Source organism: Mizuhopecten yessoensis, unplaced genomic scaffold, assembly GCF_002113885.1.
Source record: "Mizuhopecten yessoensis strain PY_sf001 unplaced genomic scaffold, ASM211388v2 scaffold3151, whole genome shotgun sequence".
Classification (NCBI taxonomy): domain Eukaryota; kingdom Metazoa; phylum Mollusca; class Bivalvia; order Pectinida; family Pectinidae; genus Mizuhopecten; species Mizuhopecten yessoensis.
This window is the reverse complement of record NW_018404901.1, coordinates 87639-107376: the sequence shown is the minus strand read 5'-3', so window position 1 is coordinate 107376 and position 19738 is coordinate 87639. Positions and strand designations below refer to the sequence as shown.

Below are 19738 nucleotides of genomic sequence, written 5' to 3'. Positions count from 1 at the left end.
TACATATCTATTTATATCACGTTGGAAAGAACAGACCTGCATAACGTTCATCTCTCCTCGGGGCAGGGTAAGTAGTAGTACAGTTACCGTTTTACTCTCATTATAAACAATTATCATCAGTCTATTATTTTATGTAACATTTGAGCAATCTTTACAATCTCTACAATCTCAATATTCAATTCTGCCAAAGAAGTCGCTCTATGTAAATGTCAGTATTACCTAATGTCTTCCTGGTTAAATCTCCCTGTATTACTATAATTCTTTCCCCTTTACCTATAATTTTGCTGTTGATAAAAGCAACTTATGATGATTAATGTTTTTCTTATGCAGGTCTTGACGAAATTTGTGATGATTTATTGTGTGTACATATTTATATATTGTCAAATGTTTGTTCGTCTACCATAAATGTAGCAGTTCTACTATCTTGCCAGTATTTGAGGGACAGAATATTTCCTACTCTTTATGACATCATGGTCCTATTATATAGGATAGAGTGGATATATTCTCTAACACAGATTGGTCCTTTTCTATACGACTGATTGGTCCTATTCTCTAGAACAGATTGGTCCTTTTCTATAAGACGATTGGTCCTATTCTATAGGACAAATTGGTCCTTTGCTATAGGACAGATTGGTCCTTTGCTTGGTAGATTAGTCCTATTCTTTAGAACATATTGGTCCTATTCTTTAGAACAGATTAGTCCTATTCTCTAGAACAGATCGGTCCTTTTCTATAGAACAGATTAGTCCTATTCTCTAGAACAGATTGGTCCTTTGCTATAGGACAGATTAGTCCTATTCTCTAGAACAGATTGGTCCTTTGCTATAGGTCAGTTTGGTCCTATTCTCTCGAACAGATTGGTCATTTTCTATAGGACAGATTGGTCCTATTCTCTAGAACAGATTGGTCCTTTTCTTTAGGACAGATTGGTCCTTTGCTATAGGACAGATTAGTCCTATTCTCTAGAACAGATTGGTCCTTTGCTATAGGACAGATTAGTCCTATTCTCTAGAACAGATTGGTCCTTTGCTATAGGACAGATTGGTCCTTTTCTATATGACAAATTGGTCCTATTCTCTTGAACAGATTGGTCTTTATTCTATAGGATAAATTGGTATGAATCTAAACAGAATTGTTTCTGTTGTCTAACAGTTTAGTCACTTACGAAGTCGGCTGAATTATCGATGTCTCAAATGCACAATGACTATTGTTCGTTTTATGTCGTAGTTGCTGTTAGATTCTCAAGACATGGTATCGCTCGTACCTTGTAGAGGCCACACACGTTCGCTTGCTGATTTCTAATCTCTTGCTATGCTTGTTGCTTCAGTGCTTGAGCGGATAGAGAAATTCAACGTCTTGTCAAACGTTCCTTCTCCTTGTGGATATTCAAATGTTCATTCCAAAAAGAGCCTGGGTTTTAAATTATTTGAAATATCGAGTTGAGAAATCGCTAGCGCATTAGTCAATTTTTGTAATTTCACGTCCGACTCTTACCCCTGCATTCACAGTCTACAGCTTCTCGCGGAAAACATTGTCATCTTTAAAAGAATTATAGCATTCTAAAATATCAAACCCTTTCCTAGAATCTACTTACATAATATTTTCATGTGTCTTTAACATACGCTATTGATAATTGTTAAAAAATAAAAATTACTCGCTTTGATCTTACATTTAAGTCTGTTAACATTTTGTCGAAGATGGAATGATATTTGCTTTGGTAGAAGATAAGATAGATAGTAATTGTTTAATGATAAAATGAAAGCAAACGATAATCTATTTTGTTGAGGTAATCTTTCTTCTTAGAAACATTGACATTCCGGTTTCAGGGGAAATCAAAACTCATGGTTAAGTTCAGTAAACTAGTGACCGGGCTTTAAGTGATTCTCAATAGTCAAACCTTTTTAATAACATTATTAAAAAAACCTCAGTAAGCTATGTGAATGGATTACGTGTTCACTGCGTCATTGAGTTAAACGTGCTAAATTTTAACCAGGAAGTTACAAATAACTGTCATGGGACTTTTTAAAGTGACCTATTTTATACGTATTCTTAAAATACATTTATATTTAGGATGTTCACCCATCTCGTTCCTCCTCCTCCAACCCTCGGACTGCATCTTCTGTCTATCCATTGCGGCAGCAATTAACTGTCATTCGATAAGTAGAAATGTACATATTGTCCATGTTTGTGTCTTGCGTTTAAGCTTCTAGAAACAAGGTGATAGTTTCGGGCGGTGGCTTTTGTTGTTCCCGGGACTTTAAAGCCACAATTATCTCTTTATAGAACTGGTACGGTTGATTATATACACACTTTACTCATTATGGATATGTTTATCAGAACAGTTTTGAAATTCACCAATCAGTTAGGAGTTGTGTGCATCCCCTCTTCAGTTGCCACAGCAAAAGCTGGCTGGTATAATATATATATTACATTCACTACTATCGGGGGAGTATGAGATAAGCCTTACTCGATCGAATCTTATCCCGTTCTTCTCTTAACAGCGTCTTAACATATAATACTTTATCATGTGTGAGGGTTTGTGTGTTAAAGATTATATAGGTGTTTTCTTTGTTATGTGTGAGGGTTTGTGTGTTAGAGATTATAAAGGTGTTTTCTTTGTTATGTGTGAGGGTTTGTGTTGTAGAGATTATATAGGTGTTTTCTTTGTTATGTGTGAGGGTTTGTGTGTTAGAGATTATATAGTTCAAGTTCAATTTGTTTATTTAAGTGTCACATATCACCATTACATTTTTGTTCATTAATACATATAAAATACTTGTACAAAATATAAATCAATTCCATTGGTACATATAAAATATTTGCAGTTGGCTGTTTCCTAGAACTTAAAATAGTTTGTTTAACATAAAAAAACCTACTTGTAATAGGGATCAATATTGACATTAGATTATTGTGAGACTACCCTTCTTATTATTATTAACATGTAGGTTGCAGTGACTCAAAGTGCGCTACCTTAGGGTTGGGGAGAGCCCTACCAGCGAAGACAGGTCGCTCTGCGCCACTGCAATCATACGATGTAACTTTAAAAATAAAATAATTATTTTTAACAGTTTAAAAAAAGGAATAACAGGTTAAAAGTAATTGAGAAATCGATTGGCTCCAAGCGGTTGGGCAGAGCTCTACCGGCGAGGGCTTCTCGAGGTCCCTTCTTAAGGTTACATTTAATAGTTTAAAACACGGTTAAAAGGGCAAAATTTTAGTATTGATCAATAATTAACAAATTAAATAATGTATAGGTGTTTTCTTTGTAGGAATATTTCTAGTGATCTGTTTAAGTGTCGTGCCGATTGTAGCGCAATTATGAACAAGTAACCACAAACAATGTATTATTATTATTGACAGATTTTAAAAAGTTATTTCCTGTTTTTCATAGTGCTTACATGTTGGACGGAATACTCCCAAAGACTTTCACATGAAGACCTAAGCCGCTAACGAAGATGGCTGAAGACTCCATAACGAAATTATGTAGACTATTGGAGGATGTTAAAACTCAGATAAATATTGTGGAGGGCGAGCTGGCGTACAACAATAACCGAGATGAATATGATTTTGGGAGGAAATTGTCAGCAAAGTCCGAAAAAATGGAACTGGTGAAAAAGTCCTTGGAAGCCCTTTCCCTGAAAGCAAATAACCTGCCCATTAGAGAATCGAGAGGAAGAAGTGAGATTTAAAGTTTTTTCTTAATAGTAACTTCACTTAATTTTTGATTTTAAGATTTTTGCATTAAATAATTGTTGCAAAAAATAACCGTTTAAAATTTTCACTACTGTAGATTATTATTATCTCTAATGCAGGTTTTACGTTGCTTTGCTGTTAATTTAACATTTCACTACTGTTGTTTTCACCTTTCACTACTGTTGTTTTCACCTTTCACTACTGTTGTTTTCACCTGTCACTACTGTTGTTTACACATGTCATTTCTGTTGTTTTCACCTTTCTCTACTCTTGTTTTCACCTTTTTCTACTGTAGTTTTCACCTTTCACTTCTGGTGTTTTAACCTTTCACTACTGTTGTTTTCAAATTTCACTACTGGTGTTTTCACCTTTCACTACAGTAGTTTTCACCTTTCTCTACTATAGTTTTCACATTTCCCTACAGTAGTTTCACATTTCACTACTGGTGTTTTCACCTGTCACTACAGTAGTTTTCACCTTTCTCTACTGTAGTTTTCACATTTCTCTACAGTAGTTTCACATTTCACAACTGGTGTTTTCACCTGTCACTACTGTAGTTTTCACCTTTCACTACTGTTGTTTTCACCTTTTCCTACTGTTGTTTTCACCTTTCTCTATTGTAGTTTTCACCTTTCACTTCTGGTGTTTTAACCTTTCACTACTGTTGTATTCACCTTTCTCTACTGTTGTTTTCACATTTCACTACTGTAGTTTTCATATTTCTATACAGTAGTTTCACATTTCACTACGGGTGTTTTCCCCTGTCACTACAGTAGTTTTCACCTTTCTCTACTGTAGTTTTCACCTTTCACTTCTGTTGTTTTAACCTTTCACTTCTGTTGTTTTCACCTTTCTCTACTGTAGTTTTCACCTTTCTCTATTGTAGTTTTAACCTTTCACTATTGTAGTTTAAACCTTTCACTACTGTAGTTTTCACCTTTCAGTACTGCTGTTTTCACCTGTCACTACTGTAGTTTTCACCTTTCACTACTGGTGTTTTAACCTTTCAATACTGTTGTTTTCACCTTTCTCTACTGTAGTTTTCACCTTTCTCTACTGTAGTTTTCACAATTCTCTACTGTAGTTTTCACATTTCACTACTGCTATTTTCACTTGTCACTACTGTAGTTTTCACCTTTCTCTACATCAGTTTTAACCTTTCACTACTGTTGTTTTAACCTTTCTCTACTATAGTTTTCACCTTTCTCTACTGTAGTTTTCACCTTTCACTACTGGTGTTTTCACCTTTCACAACTGTTGTTTTCACCTTTCTCTACTGTTGTTTTCACCTGTCACTACTGTAGTTTTCATTTTTCACTACTGGTGTTTTCACCTTTCACTACTGTTGTTTTCACCTCTCACTACTGTTGTTTTCACCTTTCACTACTGTTGTTTACACCTGTCACTTCTGTTGTTTTCACCTTTCTCTACTCTTGTTTTCACCTGTCACTACTGTTTTCACCTTTCACTACTGTTGTTTTCCCCTTTCACTACTGTTGTTTTCCCCTTTCACTACTGTTGTTTTCACCTGTCACTACTGTAGTTTTCACCTTTCACTACTGTTGTTTTCACCTGTCACTTCTGTTGTTTTCACCTTTCTCTACTCTTGTTTTCACCTGTCACTACTGTTTTCACCTTTCAATACTACGGTTGGTTTAACCTTTCACCACTGTTTTTTTCACCTTTCCCTTATTAAGTTTTCACCTTTCACTACTGTAGTTTTCACCTTTCACTAGTGTTGTTTCCACCTTTCATTACTGTTGTTTTCACCTATCTCTACTGTTGTTTTCACCTTTTACTACTGTTGTTTTAACCTTTTTACTACTGTTGTTTTCACCTGTCACTACTGTTGTTTTCACCTGTCACTACTGTAGTTTTCACCTTTCACTACTGTTGTTTTCACCTTTTCCTTCTGTTGTTTTCACCTTTCTCTACTGTAGTTTTCACCTTTCACTACTGTTGTATTCACCTTTCTTTACTGTTGTTTTCACATTTCACTACTGTAGTTTTCATATTTCTATACAGTAGTTTCACATTTCACTACTGGTGTTTTCACCTTTCTCTACTGTAGTTTTCACCTTTCACTTCTGTTGTTTAAACCTTTCACTTCTGTTGTTTAAACCTTTCACTTCTGTTGTTTTCACCTTTCTCTACTGTAGTTTTCACCTTTCTCTATTGTAGTTTTCACCTTTCACTATTGTAGTTTAAACCTTTCACTACTGTAGTTTTCACCTTTAAGTACTGCTGTTTTCACCTGTCACTACTGTAGTTTTCCCTTTTCTTTACTGTAGTTTTCACCTTTCACTACTGGTGTTTTAACCTTTCAATACTGTTGTTTTCACCTTTCTCTACTGTAGTTTTCACCTTTCTCTACTGTAGTTTTCACAATTCTCTACTGTAGTTTTCACATTTCACTACTGCTGTTTTCACTTGTCACTACTGTAGTTTTAACCTTTCACTACTGTTGTTTTAACCTTTCTCTACTATAGTTTTCAGCTTTCTCTACTGTAGTTTTCACCTTTCACTATTGTAGTATAAACCTTTCACTACTGTTGTTTTCACCTTTTACTACTGTTGTTTTCACCTTTCACTACTCTTGTTTTCACCTTTTCTGTACTGTTGTTTTCACCTTTCACTATTGTAGTATAAACCTTTCACTACTCTTGTTTTCACCTTTTCTGTACTGTTGTTTTCACCTTTCACTACTGTAGTTTTCACCTTTCACTAGTGTTGTTTTCACCTGTCATTACTGTTGTTTTTACCTTTCTCTACTGTTGTTTATACCTTTTACTACTGTTGTTTAAACCTTTTTACTACTGTTGTTTTCACCTGTCACTACGGTTGTTTTCACCTTTCACTACTGTAGTTTTTAGCTTTCACTATTGTTGTTTTAAGTTTTCACGACTGTTGTTTTCACCTTTCACTACTGTTATTTTCACCTGTCACTACTGTTGTTTTCAACTTTCACTACTGTTGTTTTCACCTTTCACTACTGTTGTTTTCACCTTGCACTACTGTTGTTTTCACCTGTCACTACTGTTGTTTACACCTGTCACTTCTGTTGTTTTTACCTTTCCCTACTCTTGTTTTCACCTTTCACTACTGTTGTTTTCACCTTTCACTACTGTTGTTTTCACCTGTCACTACTGTTGTTTACACCTGTCACTTCTGTTGTTTTCACCTTTCTCTACTCTTGTTTTCACCTGTCACTACTGTTGTTTTCACCTGTCATTTCTGTTGTTTTCACCTTTCACTACTCTTGTTTTCACCTGTCACGACTGTTGTTTTCACCTTTCACTACTACTGTTGTTTTAACCTTTCACCACTGTTTTTTTCACCTTTCACTTATTTAGTTTTTACCTTTCACTACTGTTGTTTTCACCTTTCACTACTGTTGTTTTCACCTGTCACTACTGTTGTTTACACCTGTCATTTCTGTTGTTTTCACCTTTCACTACTCTTGTTTTCACCTGTCACGACTGTTGTTTTCACCTTTCACTACAACTGTTGTTTTAACCTTTCACCTCTGTTTTTTTCACCTTTCACTTATTTAGTTTTAACCTTTCACTACTGGTGTTTTCACCTTTCACAACTGTTGTTTTCACCTTTCTCTAATGTTGTTTTCACCTTTCACTTTTGGTGTTTTCACCTTTCACTACTGTTGTGTTCACCTTGCACTACTGTTGTTTTCACCTGTCACTACTGTTGTTTACACCTGTCACTTCAGTTGTTTTCACCTTTCCCTACTCTTGTTTTCACCTTTCACTACTGTTGTTTTCACCTTTCACTACTGTTGTTTTCACCTGTCACTACTGTTGTTTACACCTGTCACTTCTGTGTTGTTTTCACCTTTCTCTACTCTTGTTTTCACCTTTCACTACTGTTGTTTTCACCTTTCACTACTACGGTTGTTTTAACCTTTCACCACTGTTTTTTTCATCTTTCACTAATTTAGATTTCACCTTTCACTACTGGTGTTTTCACCTTTCACTACTGTTGTTTTCACCTTTCTCTACTGTCGTTTTCACCTGTCACTACTGTAGTTTTCACCTTTCACTACTGATGTTTTCACCTTTCACTACTGTTGTTTTCACCTTTCTCTACTGTAGTTTTCACCTTTCACTACTGGTGTTTTCACCTTTCACTACTGTTGTTTTCACCTTTCTCTACTGTCGTTTTCACCTGTCACTACTGTAGTTTTCACCTTTCACTACTGATGTTTTCACCTTTCACTACTGTTGTTTTCACCTTTCTCTACTGTAGTTTTCACCTTTCACTACTGGTGTTTTCACCTTTCACTACTGTTGTTTTCACCTTTCACTACTGTTGTTTTCACCTTTCACTACTGTTGTTTTCACCTTTCACTACTGTTGTTTTCACCTTTCACTACTGTTGTTTTCACCTTTCACTACTGATGTTTTCACCTTTCACTAATGTTGTTTTCACCTGTCACTACTGTTGTTTACACCTGTCACTTCTGTTGTTTTCACCTTTCACTACTGGTGTTTTCACTTTTCACTACTGTTGTTTTCACCTTTCTCTACTGTTGTTTTCACCTGTCACTACTGTAGTTTTTACCTTTCACTACCGGTGTTTTCACCTTTCACTACTGTTGTTTGCACCTTTCTCTACTGTAGTTTTCACCTTTCACTACTGGTGTTTTCACCTGTCACAACAGTAGTTTTTACCTTTCTCTACTGTTGTTTTCACCTTTCACTTCTGTTGTTTTCACCTTTCTCTAGTATAGTTTTCACATTTCTATACAGTAGTTTCACATTTCACTACTGGTGTTTTCACCTGTCACTACAGTAGTTTTCACCTTTCTCTACAGTAGTTTTCACATTTCTCTACAGTAGTTTCACATTTCATTACTGGTGTTTTCACCTGTCACTACTGTAGTTTTCACCTTTCACTACTGGTGTTGTCAGCTTTCACTACTGTTGTATTCATCTTTCTCTACTGTTGTTTTCACATTTCTCTACTGTAGTTTTCACATTTCTCTACAGTAGTTTCACATTTCACTACTGCTGTTTCCACCTGTCACTACAGTAGTTTTCACCTTTCTCTACTGTAGTTTTCACCGTTCACTTCTGTTGTTTAAACTTTTCACTTCTGTTGTTTTCACCTTTCTCTACTGTAGTTTTCACCTTTCACTACTGGTGTTTTAACCTTTCACTACTATTGTTTGCACCTTTCTCTAGTGTAGTTTTCACCTTTCTCTACTGTAGTTTTCACCTTTCACTACTGGTGTTTTAACCTTTCACTACTATTGTTTGCACCTTTCTCTAGTGTAGGTTTCACCTTTCTCTACTGTAGTTTTCACAATTCTCTACTGTAGTTTTCACATTTCACTACTGTTGTTTTCACTTGTCACTACTGTAGTTTTCACCTTTCTCTACATCAGTTTTAACCTTTCAATACTTTTGTTTTCACCTTTCTCTGCTATAGTTTTTACCTTTCTCTACTGTAGTTTTCACCTTTCAATATTGTAGTGTAAACCTTTCACTACTGTAGTTTTCACCTTTCAGTACCGCTGTTTTCACCTGTCACTACTGTAGTTTCCCTTTTCTCTACTGTAGTTTTCACCTTTCACTACTGGTGTTTTAACCTTTCACTACTATTGTTTGCACCTTTCTCTAGTGTAGTTTTCACCTTTCTCTACTGTTGTTTTCACCTTTTACTACTGTGTTGTTTTAACCTTTCACTACTGTTGATTTCACCTTTTCTGTACTGTTGTTTTCACCTTTCACTACTGTAGTTTTCACCTTTCACTAGTGTTGTTTTCATCTTTCATTACTGTTGTTTTCACCTTTCTCTACTGTAGTTTTCACCTTTCTCTATTGTTGTTTTCACAATTCTCTACTGTAGTTTTCACATTTTACTACTGGTGTTTTCACCTGTCACTACTGTAGTTTTCACTTTTCTTTACACCAGTTTTAACCTTTCACTACTGTTGTTTTCACCTTTTACTACTGGTGTTTTTACCTTTCTCTACTATAGTTTTCATCTTTCTCTGCTGTAGTTTTCACCTTTCACTATTGTAGTATAAATTTTTCACTACTGTTGTTTTCACCTGTCACTACTGTTGTTTACACCTGTCACTACTGTAGTTTTCACCTTTCACTACTGGTGTTTTCACCTTTCACTACTGTTGTTTTCACCTTTCTCTACTGTTGTTTTCACATGTCACTTCTGTAGTTTTCACCTTTCACCAGTGGTGTTTTCACCTTTCACTACTGGTATTATCACCTTTCACTACTGTTGTTTTTTACATTTCTCTACTAATGTTTTCACCTGTCACTACTGTAGTTTTCACCTTTCACTACTGGAGTTTTCACCCTTCACTACTGTTGTTTTCACCCTTCTCTACTGTAGTTTTCACCTTTCACTACTGGTGTTTTCACCTTTCACTACTGTAGTTTTCACCTTTCACTTCTGGTGTTTTAACCTTTCACTACTGTTGTTTTCACCTTTCACTACTGTTGTTTTCACCTGTCACTACTGTAGTTTTCACCTTTCACTACTGTTGTTTTCACCTTTCACTACTGTTGTTTTCACCTTTCACTACTGTTGTTTTCATCTGTCACTACTGTAGTTTTCACCTTTCTCTGCTGTAGTTTTCATTTTTCACTACTGGTGTTTTTACCTTTCCCTACTCTTGTTTTCACCTTTCACTACAGTAGTATTCACCTTTCTCTACTGTTTTTTTTCACCTTTCACTTATTTAGTTTTCACCTTTCCCTACTGTTGTTTTCACCTTTCACTACTGTTGTTTTCACCTTTCACTACTGTTGTTTTCACCTGTCACTACTGTAGTTTTCACCTTTCACTACTGTTGTTTTCACCTTTCACTACTGTTGTTTTCACCTTTCACTACTGTTGTTTTCACCTTTCACTACTGTTGTTTTCATCTGTCACTACTGTAGTTTTCACCTTTCTCTGCTGTAGTTTTCATTTTTCACTACTGGTGTTTTTACCTTTCCCTACTCTTGTTTTCACCTTTCACTACAGTAGTATTCACCTTTCTCTACTGTTTTTTTTCACCTTTCACTTATTTAGTTTTCACCTTTCCCTACTGTTGTTTTCACCTTTCACTACTGTTGTTTTCACCTTTCACTACTGTTGTTTTCACCTGTCACTACTGTAGTTTTCACCTGTCACTACTGTAGTTTTAACCTTTGTCTACTGTTGTTTTCACCTGTCACTACTGTTGTTTTCACCTGTCACTACTGTTGTTTTCACCTTTTACTACTACTGTTGTTTTTACCTTTTAAACTTTTGTTTTAACCTTTCACTACTGTAATTTTCACCTTTCACTATTGTAGTTTTCACCTTTCACTACTGTTGTTTTAACCTTTCACTATGTTGTTTTAACCTTTCACTATGTTGTTTTAACCTTTCACTACTGGTGTTTTTATCTTTAACTTGTTTGTTTTTCACTCTTTATAACAGTACTTTTCACCTTTTCTTATTGTAGTTTTTATCTATCACTTCATTTTTGCTTGTTACAGCTGCTGGGTCATCGAGTGACAGTGGATACAACTCAGCATGTTCAGGTATATTGCATATTTTAAAATGATTGCTATGTTTATTTCAATCATTCAAGATTAATTACGTACAGCAATCGCCAGAGTATTTATAACAAATAAGATAAAATTCACAACGATTTAGACTACTATGTATAATTCCTAATCTGTTGTTTTAGGCAGAGGACTGCTAACATATATTTGTTAAAATATCAACTACACGAAGCTTTTCAAAAACACCTTAAAATCCTGATGAACGCAATTAAAAGCTTGTTTATGAATTATAAATAAGGACACAATAGTATGAAGAAATTTTTATCTTATGATGTTTACGTTTTAGAAAGAAGACACGCCTTGTTTCTAAAGGATGGGGATCTCCCAGAACCAGGTACTTACCTATACAATGTGTTCTATCAAAATCATTTTTTTTTTATTTTATGATCTTTTTAAAAAGGTTGGTGTCCATCACTAAAACATATAAGACGAATTTTCTAAAAAAAATAATAATAACTTCCAATATTTTTATCATGATGTTTCAGTTAACAGTGAATCTGCAGAGAGAAATCCTAAATAATTGTTTATCTACCATTTAACAAATTGTTGGTCTACCCTTTAACTAGTTGTTGATCTACCATTTAACTAGTTGATCTACCATTTAACTAGTTGTTGATCTCTCATTTAACAAGTTGTTGGTCCCTCATTTAACTAGTTGTTGATCTCTCATTTAACAAGTTGTTGATCTATCATTTAACAAGTTGTTGGTCCCTCATTTAACTAGTTGTTGATCTCTCATTTAAGAAGTTGTTGGTCCCTCATTTAACTAGTTGTTGATCTCTCATTTAACTAGTTGTTGGTCAACCATTAAATAGTTGTTGATCTACCATTTAACTAGTTGTTGATCTCTCATTTAACTAGTTGTTGATCTCTCATTTAACAAGTTGTTGGTCCCTCATTTAACTAGTTGTTGATCTCTCATTTAACTAGTTGTTGGTCAACCATTAAATAGTTGTTGATCTACCATTTAACTAGTTGTTGATCTCTCATTTAACTAGTTGTTGATCTCTCATTTAACAAGTTGTTGGTCCCTCATTTAACTAGTTGTTGATCTCTCATTTAACTAGTTGTTGGTCAACCATTAAATAGTTGTTGATCTACCATTTAACTAGTTGTTGATCTCTCATTTAATTAGTTGTTGGTCTACCATTTAACTAGTTGTTGGTCTACCATTTAACTTGTTGTTGATCTCTCATTTAACTTGTTGTTGATCTCTCATTTAACTTGTTGTTGATCTACCATTTAACTTGTTGTTGATCTCTCATTTAACTTGTTGTTGATCTACCTTTTAACTTGTTGTTGGTCTACCATTTAACTTGTTGTTGATCTCTCATTTAACTTGTTGTTGATCTACCCTTTAACCTGTTGTTGGTCTACCATTTAACTTGTTGTTGATCTCTCATTTAACTTGTTGTTGATCTACCATTTAACTAGTTGTTGATCTACCATTTTACTAGTTGTTTGTCTACCATTTAACTTGTTGTTGATCTACCATTTAACTAGTTGTTGATCTACCATTTAACTAGTTGTTGATCTACCATTTAACTTGTTGTTGATCTACCATTTAACTTGTTGCTGATATACCATTTAACTTGTTGTTTGTCTGCCATTTGTTGTTGATTTACCATTTAACTTGTTGTTTGTCTGCCATTTAACTTGTTGTTGATCTCTCATTTAACTAGTTGTCGGACTGCCATTTAACTTGTTGTTGATCAACCATTTAACTAGTTTTCGGTCTGCCATTTAACTAGTTGTTGATCTACCATTTAACTAGTTGTTGATCTCTCATTTAAATAGTTGTTGATATACCATTTAACATGTTGATGGTCTACTATTTGACTAGTTGTAAACTACCGTTTAACTTGTTGTTGATCTCTCATTTTATTTGTTGTTGATCTACCCTTTAAATAGTTGTTGGTCTGCCATTTAACTTGTTGTTTATCTCTCGTTTAATTAGTTGTTGATATTCCATTTAACTAGTTGTTGATCTACCGTTTAAGTAGTTGTTGATCTACCCTTTAACTTGTTGATGGTCTACCATTTAATTAGTCGTAATCTACCGTTTAACTTTTTGTTGATCTACCAATTAACTTGTTGTGGATCTACCATTTAACTAGTTGTTGGTCTGCCATATAACTAGTTGTTGATCTCTCATTTAAGTAGTTGTTGATATACCATTTAACTTGTTGTTGATCTCTCATTTAACTAGTTGTCGGACTGCCATTTTACTTGTTGTTGATCAACCATTGAACTAGTTGTCGGTCTGCCATTTAGTTTGTTGTTGTTCTACTATTTAACTATTTGTTGATCGTTCATTTAACTTGTTGTTGATCTCTCATTTAAATAGTTGTTGATATACCATTTAACTTGTTGATGGTCTACCATTTAACTTGTTGTAAACTACCGTTAAACTTGTTGTTGATCTCTCATTTAACTTGTTGCTGATCTACCCTTTAACTAATTGTTGGTCTGCCATTTAACTTATTGTTGATCTACCATTTAACTAGTTGTTGATCTGTTACAGAACAACAGTGCTCAGTATGTCGCCAACAGATGAAAACACCAATGCAAGTAACAGACAAAGCTGAATGCACACCACCTGCAAGGAGGTCAACTGAAAACGATGACTCTTCAGAATTCCAAAGTGGATAATAAATTCGGTGGACGTGACGTTAGTATAGCTGTCGATGAAATTTAATTGACATAATGGTAATGTTTGTATTAGTTATTGAACACTTATCACAGTCATTGAATGATTTGGATAACAATATAATCGCGATAGTGATCTGTGCTTAGCCAAGATAGCATCTATCTGAAACACGACCAGATGACGAAACGTTGAAGTATTATGGATTTGTGTCAATGTTCTGCTCAGATTTGAGAACGATCTTGATATGGAAAACTTACGAAACATAACAACAATAAGCCTGGACGATGGCTGAGGGAATCTACTGTCATACTAAACATGTTCAAAGTGCTTCTATGCAATATTCCATCAGTGTATAGTCTGTGAAACAGTGAATTCTCACGTATCAACAGATGGAATACGGATCAATCATTTCCCGCTACATCGAACGTTGCATGCTTTCCATAATCAGTGATATATAAGCCGATTGTCACGTGTATTATCTAGAGTACTGTATACATGTAAGTACAACAAGATGTTACACTAGAAATGTATATCCTCATAAATGATGATACACTTATGTTTGATGATGAATGGACTTCGTATCACATATGCGTAAAAAAGGAATCTAGTTACAGTATTATGTATCAGGAACCAAACACCTTTGTTGCGCTTCCTCTCTCTATATAAATGGGATCCCGCTGAATTTTGATATTTTTTTTCAGTATTAATGTTTAATATTTCTTATTGTAATTTCCAGAAAACTGATTTGTAATATAGGATGAAATGATCTCCCATATCGTTTTTGATACGCTTTATTACTCCACCCTGATGAAATTTTTATATACCAGTTTTTATGTTGGTCTACTTTCAAATATATGGTTTAAAGATTTATAACTTGCGTTATATAGTGAAATAATGTTGAAAAACAGCGGGAACCTATTTTTATGAAAATGTTTTCTTGGTGGCCAGTTTGTAATGTTTCCCGTCAATCATACAGTTTGTAATGTTTCCCGTCAATCATACAGTTTGTCCTTGTTTTTGTTTTTATGTGTTGATATACGCAGTACATTTGGGATTTCCAAAGTTTCTGATGTTAAGTATCTACACTGTATGACATCATATAGGTTTCTACGAATTGGGTTTTTCATGTCACACCATGTGTTTGTTGTGAAGTTGATTTGTGTACTAAAATGTGAGGTGTACTGCGTAAAGATATCAATATCTATGTAATGTTTTAGTACTACAATGTATATCGATGTTAGTGTTTATATGTAGGGTACCTACGGTTGGAACATAGTTTTAAGATCTACATCAATTCATAGTGCCATTCACTCACCATCGTTATTAATCACTGAACGATACTGTATGATATATAACGGAGGTAATAAGTCTGAGACTATTTAATTTTTGAAAAGTGCATAATTATTTTCCTTATGTAACTTATCTACAAATATGAATTTAATAAATTCAAGAACAATAAATGCTGTTCAACATATTGGAGTGATAGAGAGATAGATAGATCTAACGATTGGGCCTATTGGTTTTATTTTCTATCGATTATTTCTTACCTAAATAATGTTGTATATTAAAATAACCTCACGAGAACGTTACTCACATTACCAATCAAAATAATTAAACAAACAAATAAGTGGATTAATTGATAAGTAAATTAATTAATAAATACTGTTTCGACACACAAGGATATATTGCTAACATCCCGATACTAAACAATCAAGACAGGGCCGAGATGTAACAGCAAATCAAAAAGGAAGGACACTGAATTAACAGTAAAAGTAAAACAAGTTTATTTATCAATGAATTAACAGCAATACGAGTTCATTTATCACTGATTTAACAGTAAAACAAGTTCATTTATCACTGAATTAACAGTAAAACAAGTTTATTTATCACTGAATTAACAGTAAAACAAGTTTATTTATCACTGAATTAACAGTAATACAAGTTCATTTATCACTGATTTAACAGTAAAACAAGTTCATTTATCACTGAATTAACAGTAAAACAAGTTTATTTATCACTGAATTAACAGTAAAACAAGTTTATTTATCAATGAATTAACAGTAATACAAGTTCATTTATCACTGATTTAACAGTAAAACAAGTTCATTTATCACTGAATTAACAGTAAAACAAGTTTATTTATCACTGAATTAACAGTAAAACAAGTTTATTTATCAATGAATTAACAGTAATACAAGTTCATTTATCACTGATTTAACAGTAAAACAAGTTCATTTATCACTGAATTAACAGTAAAACAAGTTTATTTATCACTGAATTAACAGTAAAACAAGTTCATTTATCACTGAATGAACAGTAAAACAAGTTCATTTATCACTCGATTAACAGTTAAACAAGTTCATTTATCACTGAATGAACAGTAAAACAAGTTCATTTATCACTAAATGAACAGTAAAACAAGTTCATTTATCACTCGATTAACAGTTAAACAAGTACATTTATCACTCGATTAACAGTAAAACAAACTCATTTATCACTCGATTAACAGTAAAACAAGTTTATTTATCACTCGATTAACAGTAAAACAAGTTTATTTATCACTGAATTAACAGTAATACAAGTTCATTAAACACAGATTTACATATGTGGTGTAAAGTTATTGTAAATACATACTTAGTACCCTCATTCCACAGCGTGAAGTGAATAACAAATATCAAACGGGAAAGAAGTGAAAAACATCAATATCACCAAGAACGAATCAGTATCTTCTAAATCAGATTGCGTGAATTGTTTTTGTTGGTGATCAAACGATTATGTAATGAGGATTTTAAAATAATTGAGATAATTCTATCATGAAAAAGAAAACTTAAGACTGTGAAATCTTTTTTTGATCTGTCAAACGTTTATATGGAAGAGTATGTGTACGTGAGCGGGTTTCCCTATTGGTTTGATTAGTAGCGTGTCAAGTGGCATAATTCTACACCAATTGAAATAGCAACTATTTATGTCTGGTGGAAAGGTTGGGGTCACATGTGTGTTGTTCTTAATACAAGGAAAAAATAACAACATTGAGGTTATTCCGGATTTTTAACATAGACGTCATTCTATTCATAAAGTAATTGAGGCCTTATCAATAAAATAGCATTCACAGTTAGAGTGACTTCAATGCAATAGTTAATTCAAATTGTTTTTATTGTATAACATTTTTAACAGTATCTCAATGTTATAAGGGATTTTTGTAAGACTTCTTTACTAATTGTGTATATATAAATGGTTATCTTTCTGTTTTATTATAAATTTCTTCTTTATTATTTTTATCTTTTTCCATTTTTTTTTTTTTTTTTTTTTTTTTTTTTTTATATAATATTGCCGAATCGAAAATAATATAGTTAACTAACTGACAAACTCAATTTGATTTAGGGTGACATGTCTTGAAGTGATCGGTCGTATCACTTGATTCGGTATGGTGACATCCCTATCGTAACCTCCTGATGGGGAACTTTCTTAGAATGAAGTTTGTCATCATAAAGTAGATTCAAAAACACGTGTTGATCACTTTTTTTTATGGAAGTAAATAATGAAATATTCCTATATATTGGGAATCACAATGTGATTATTTCGATAATTTCATTAGATAAAACTGCCGCCAGGTTTACTTATAACCTTGAAATCATGATGTCATACTTTAAGTCGGTGACCTTACCTTGCCAATATCACACTTTCTTGTTTCTGTTTTCTCTCTGGTGTCAATGAAGATATGTATTGATGCATCACAAAGTCATCTCTTAAGCTTTGTTGTGATGACGGTTGAGATGCCTGTTCTCCTTCGTACATTCTGGGGACCTATTTAGTGTTATTCCTTTCAGTGAATCGTGTAATTCTATCAAAACTGTGAATAATACGTGTTAAATAGTATTATTCACGGTTATCTGTTCTATGTAGATATTTAACTAAAACTTGTATATATACAAATTGTTATGATGACTGAATTAATGTTATATTTCAGTAGGCAAATACTGGAATGAAATTGTTTTTGTTATTAATAAAATATTGCTGACAATGTATCTGCCTTCCTGAGTCGTTATCATTCAGCTTTTTGAATCCTGGTTTGATTCAATAACAATATACCATCCCTGTTCAACTAATTTTGATAGCTAATTAAGTTAACAAAGAGAGGAATAAGGAAGATAACCCACATTAACATATGACGGGATCTATTTGATAAGGGCTGAACTATCTTTGTGTGATTATTGCGACCAATAAGCCAGTGGAAAGGGAAACAGAAATAACAGGAAACATCTTTAAAATATAGTTGGCGTAGTTATTAACATGGGGTTTACATTAATTGGAAAAGAGAAATTAGGGAACTATTTTCAAAATATCGATATTGATATTTGACACGTCAGAAATTTCAAAATCACAAAACATACCAACATAGAAACCGGATAAAAAATTACTTGTAAGTGCAATATAAAGACATTGTTTTATCGACTACATTTGCCTTTAAAAAGGATTGACAATGATAATAATAATAATAATTTAAAAGCTTTTCACCATTTCTGAGAAATATTTACAAATAAAAAATCCATTTACAGTTTAGAGTATTCAGCAAGTTTTTAAAGAACTTATGATAGGAAATACAAAGTACGAAAATTCCTAAATTAATGAAATCTGGATATTGTCCTCTCTCCTATTTTGAGGTTAGTGTGTTCCAACACCATTAAACTCAACAATCATAATAGAGCTTGTATCAGTAATTACTGCTCTGAATGTATGCATGTTGAGGAGTTTGAAACAGCAACTTGTTTTAGATGCAATTGGTCTCTTCGGCGATCTTCTACATTAACGTGTTCTTGAGATAATCAAAATCAAATCAAAGGACGTCCTGCAGAAACGGCGCAAATCACCAAAAACAAAGGAATGAAAACAGCAGGACATACTTAAACAAAGGAATAAAAACAGCAGGACATACTAAAACAAAGGAATGAAAACAGCAGGACATACTAAAACAAAGGAATGAAAACAGCAGGACATACTAAAACAAAGGAATGAAAACAGCAGGACATACTAAAACAAAGGAATGAAAACAGCAGGACATACTAAAACAAAGGAATGAAAACAGCAGGACATACTAAAACAAAGGAATGAAAACAGCAGGACATACTAAAACAAAGGAATGAAAACAGCAGGACATACTAAAACAAAGGAATGAAAACAGCAGGACATACTAAAACAAAGGAATGAAAACAGCAGGACATACTAAAACAAAGGAATGAAAACAGCAGGACATACTAAAACAAAGGAATGAAAACAGCAGGACATACTAAAACAAAGGAATGAAAACAGCAGGACATACTAAAACAAAGGAATGAAAACAGCAGGACATACTAAAACAAAGGAATGAAAACAGCAGGACATACTAAAACAAAGGAATGAAAACAGCAGGACATACTAAAACAAAGGAATGAAAACAGCAGGACATACTAAAACAAAGGAATGAAAACAGCAGGACATACTAAAACAAAGGAATGAAAACAGCAGGACATACTAAAACAAAGGAATGAAAACAGCAGGACATACTAAAACAAAGGAATGAAAACAGCAGGACATACTAAAACAAAGGAATGAAAACAGCAGGACATACTAAAACAAAGGAATGAAAACAGCAGGACATACTAAAACAAAGGAATGAAAACAGCAGGACATACTAAAACAAAGGAATGAAAACAGCAGGACATACTAAAACAAAGGAATGAAAACAGCAGGACATACTAAAACAAAGGAATGAAAACAGCAGGACATACTAAAACAAAGGAATGAAAACAGCAGGACATACTAAAACAAAGGAATGAAA

General features: G+C 33.6%; 1 protein-coding gene across 1 annotated transcript; it reads left to right on the top strand.

Annotated features, from left to right (window-relative positions):
- Positions 1-17203, top strand: LOC110447074. Its single transcript, XM_021492498.1, has 5 exons — positions 1-67; positions 3392-3678; positions 11205-11249; positions 11560-11607; positions 13798-17203. Exons 2-5 carry the CDS (start codon positions 3456-3458, stop codon positions 13923-13925), a joined length of 444 nt encoding a protein of 147 aa, XP_021348173.1. The 5' UTR covers positions 1-67; positions 3392-3455; the 3' UTR covers positions 13926-17203.
- Positions 17204-19738: the final 2535 nt, after the last annotated feature.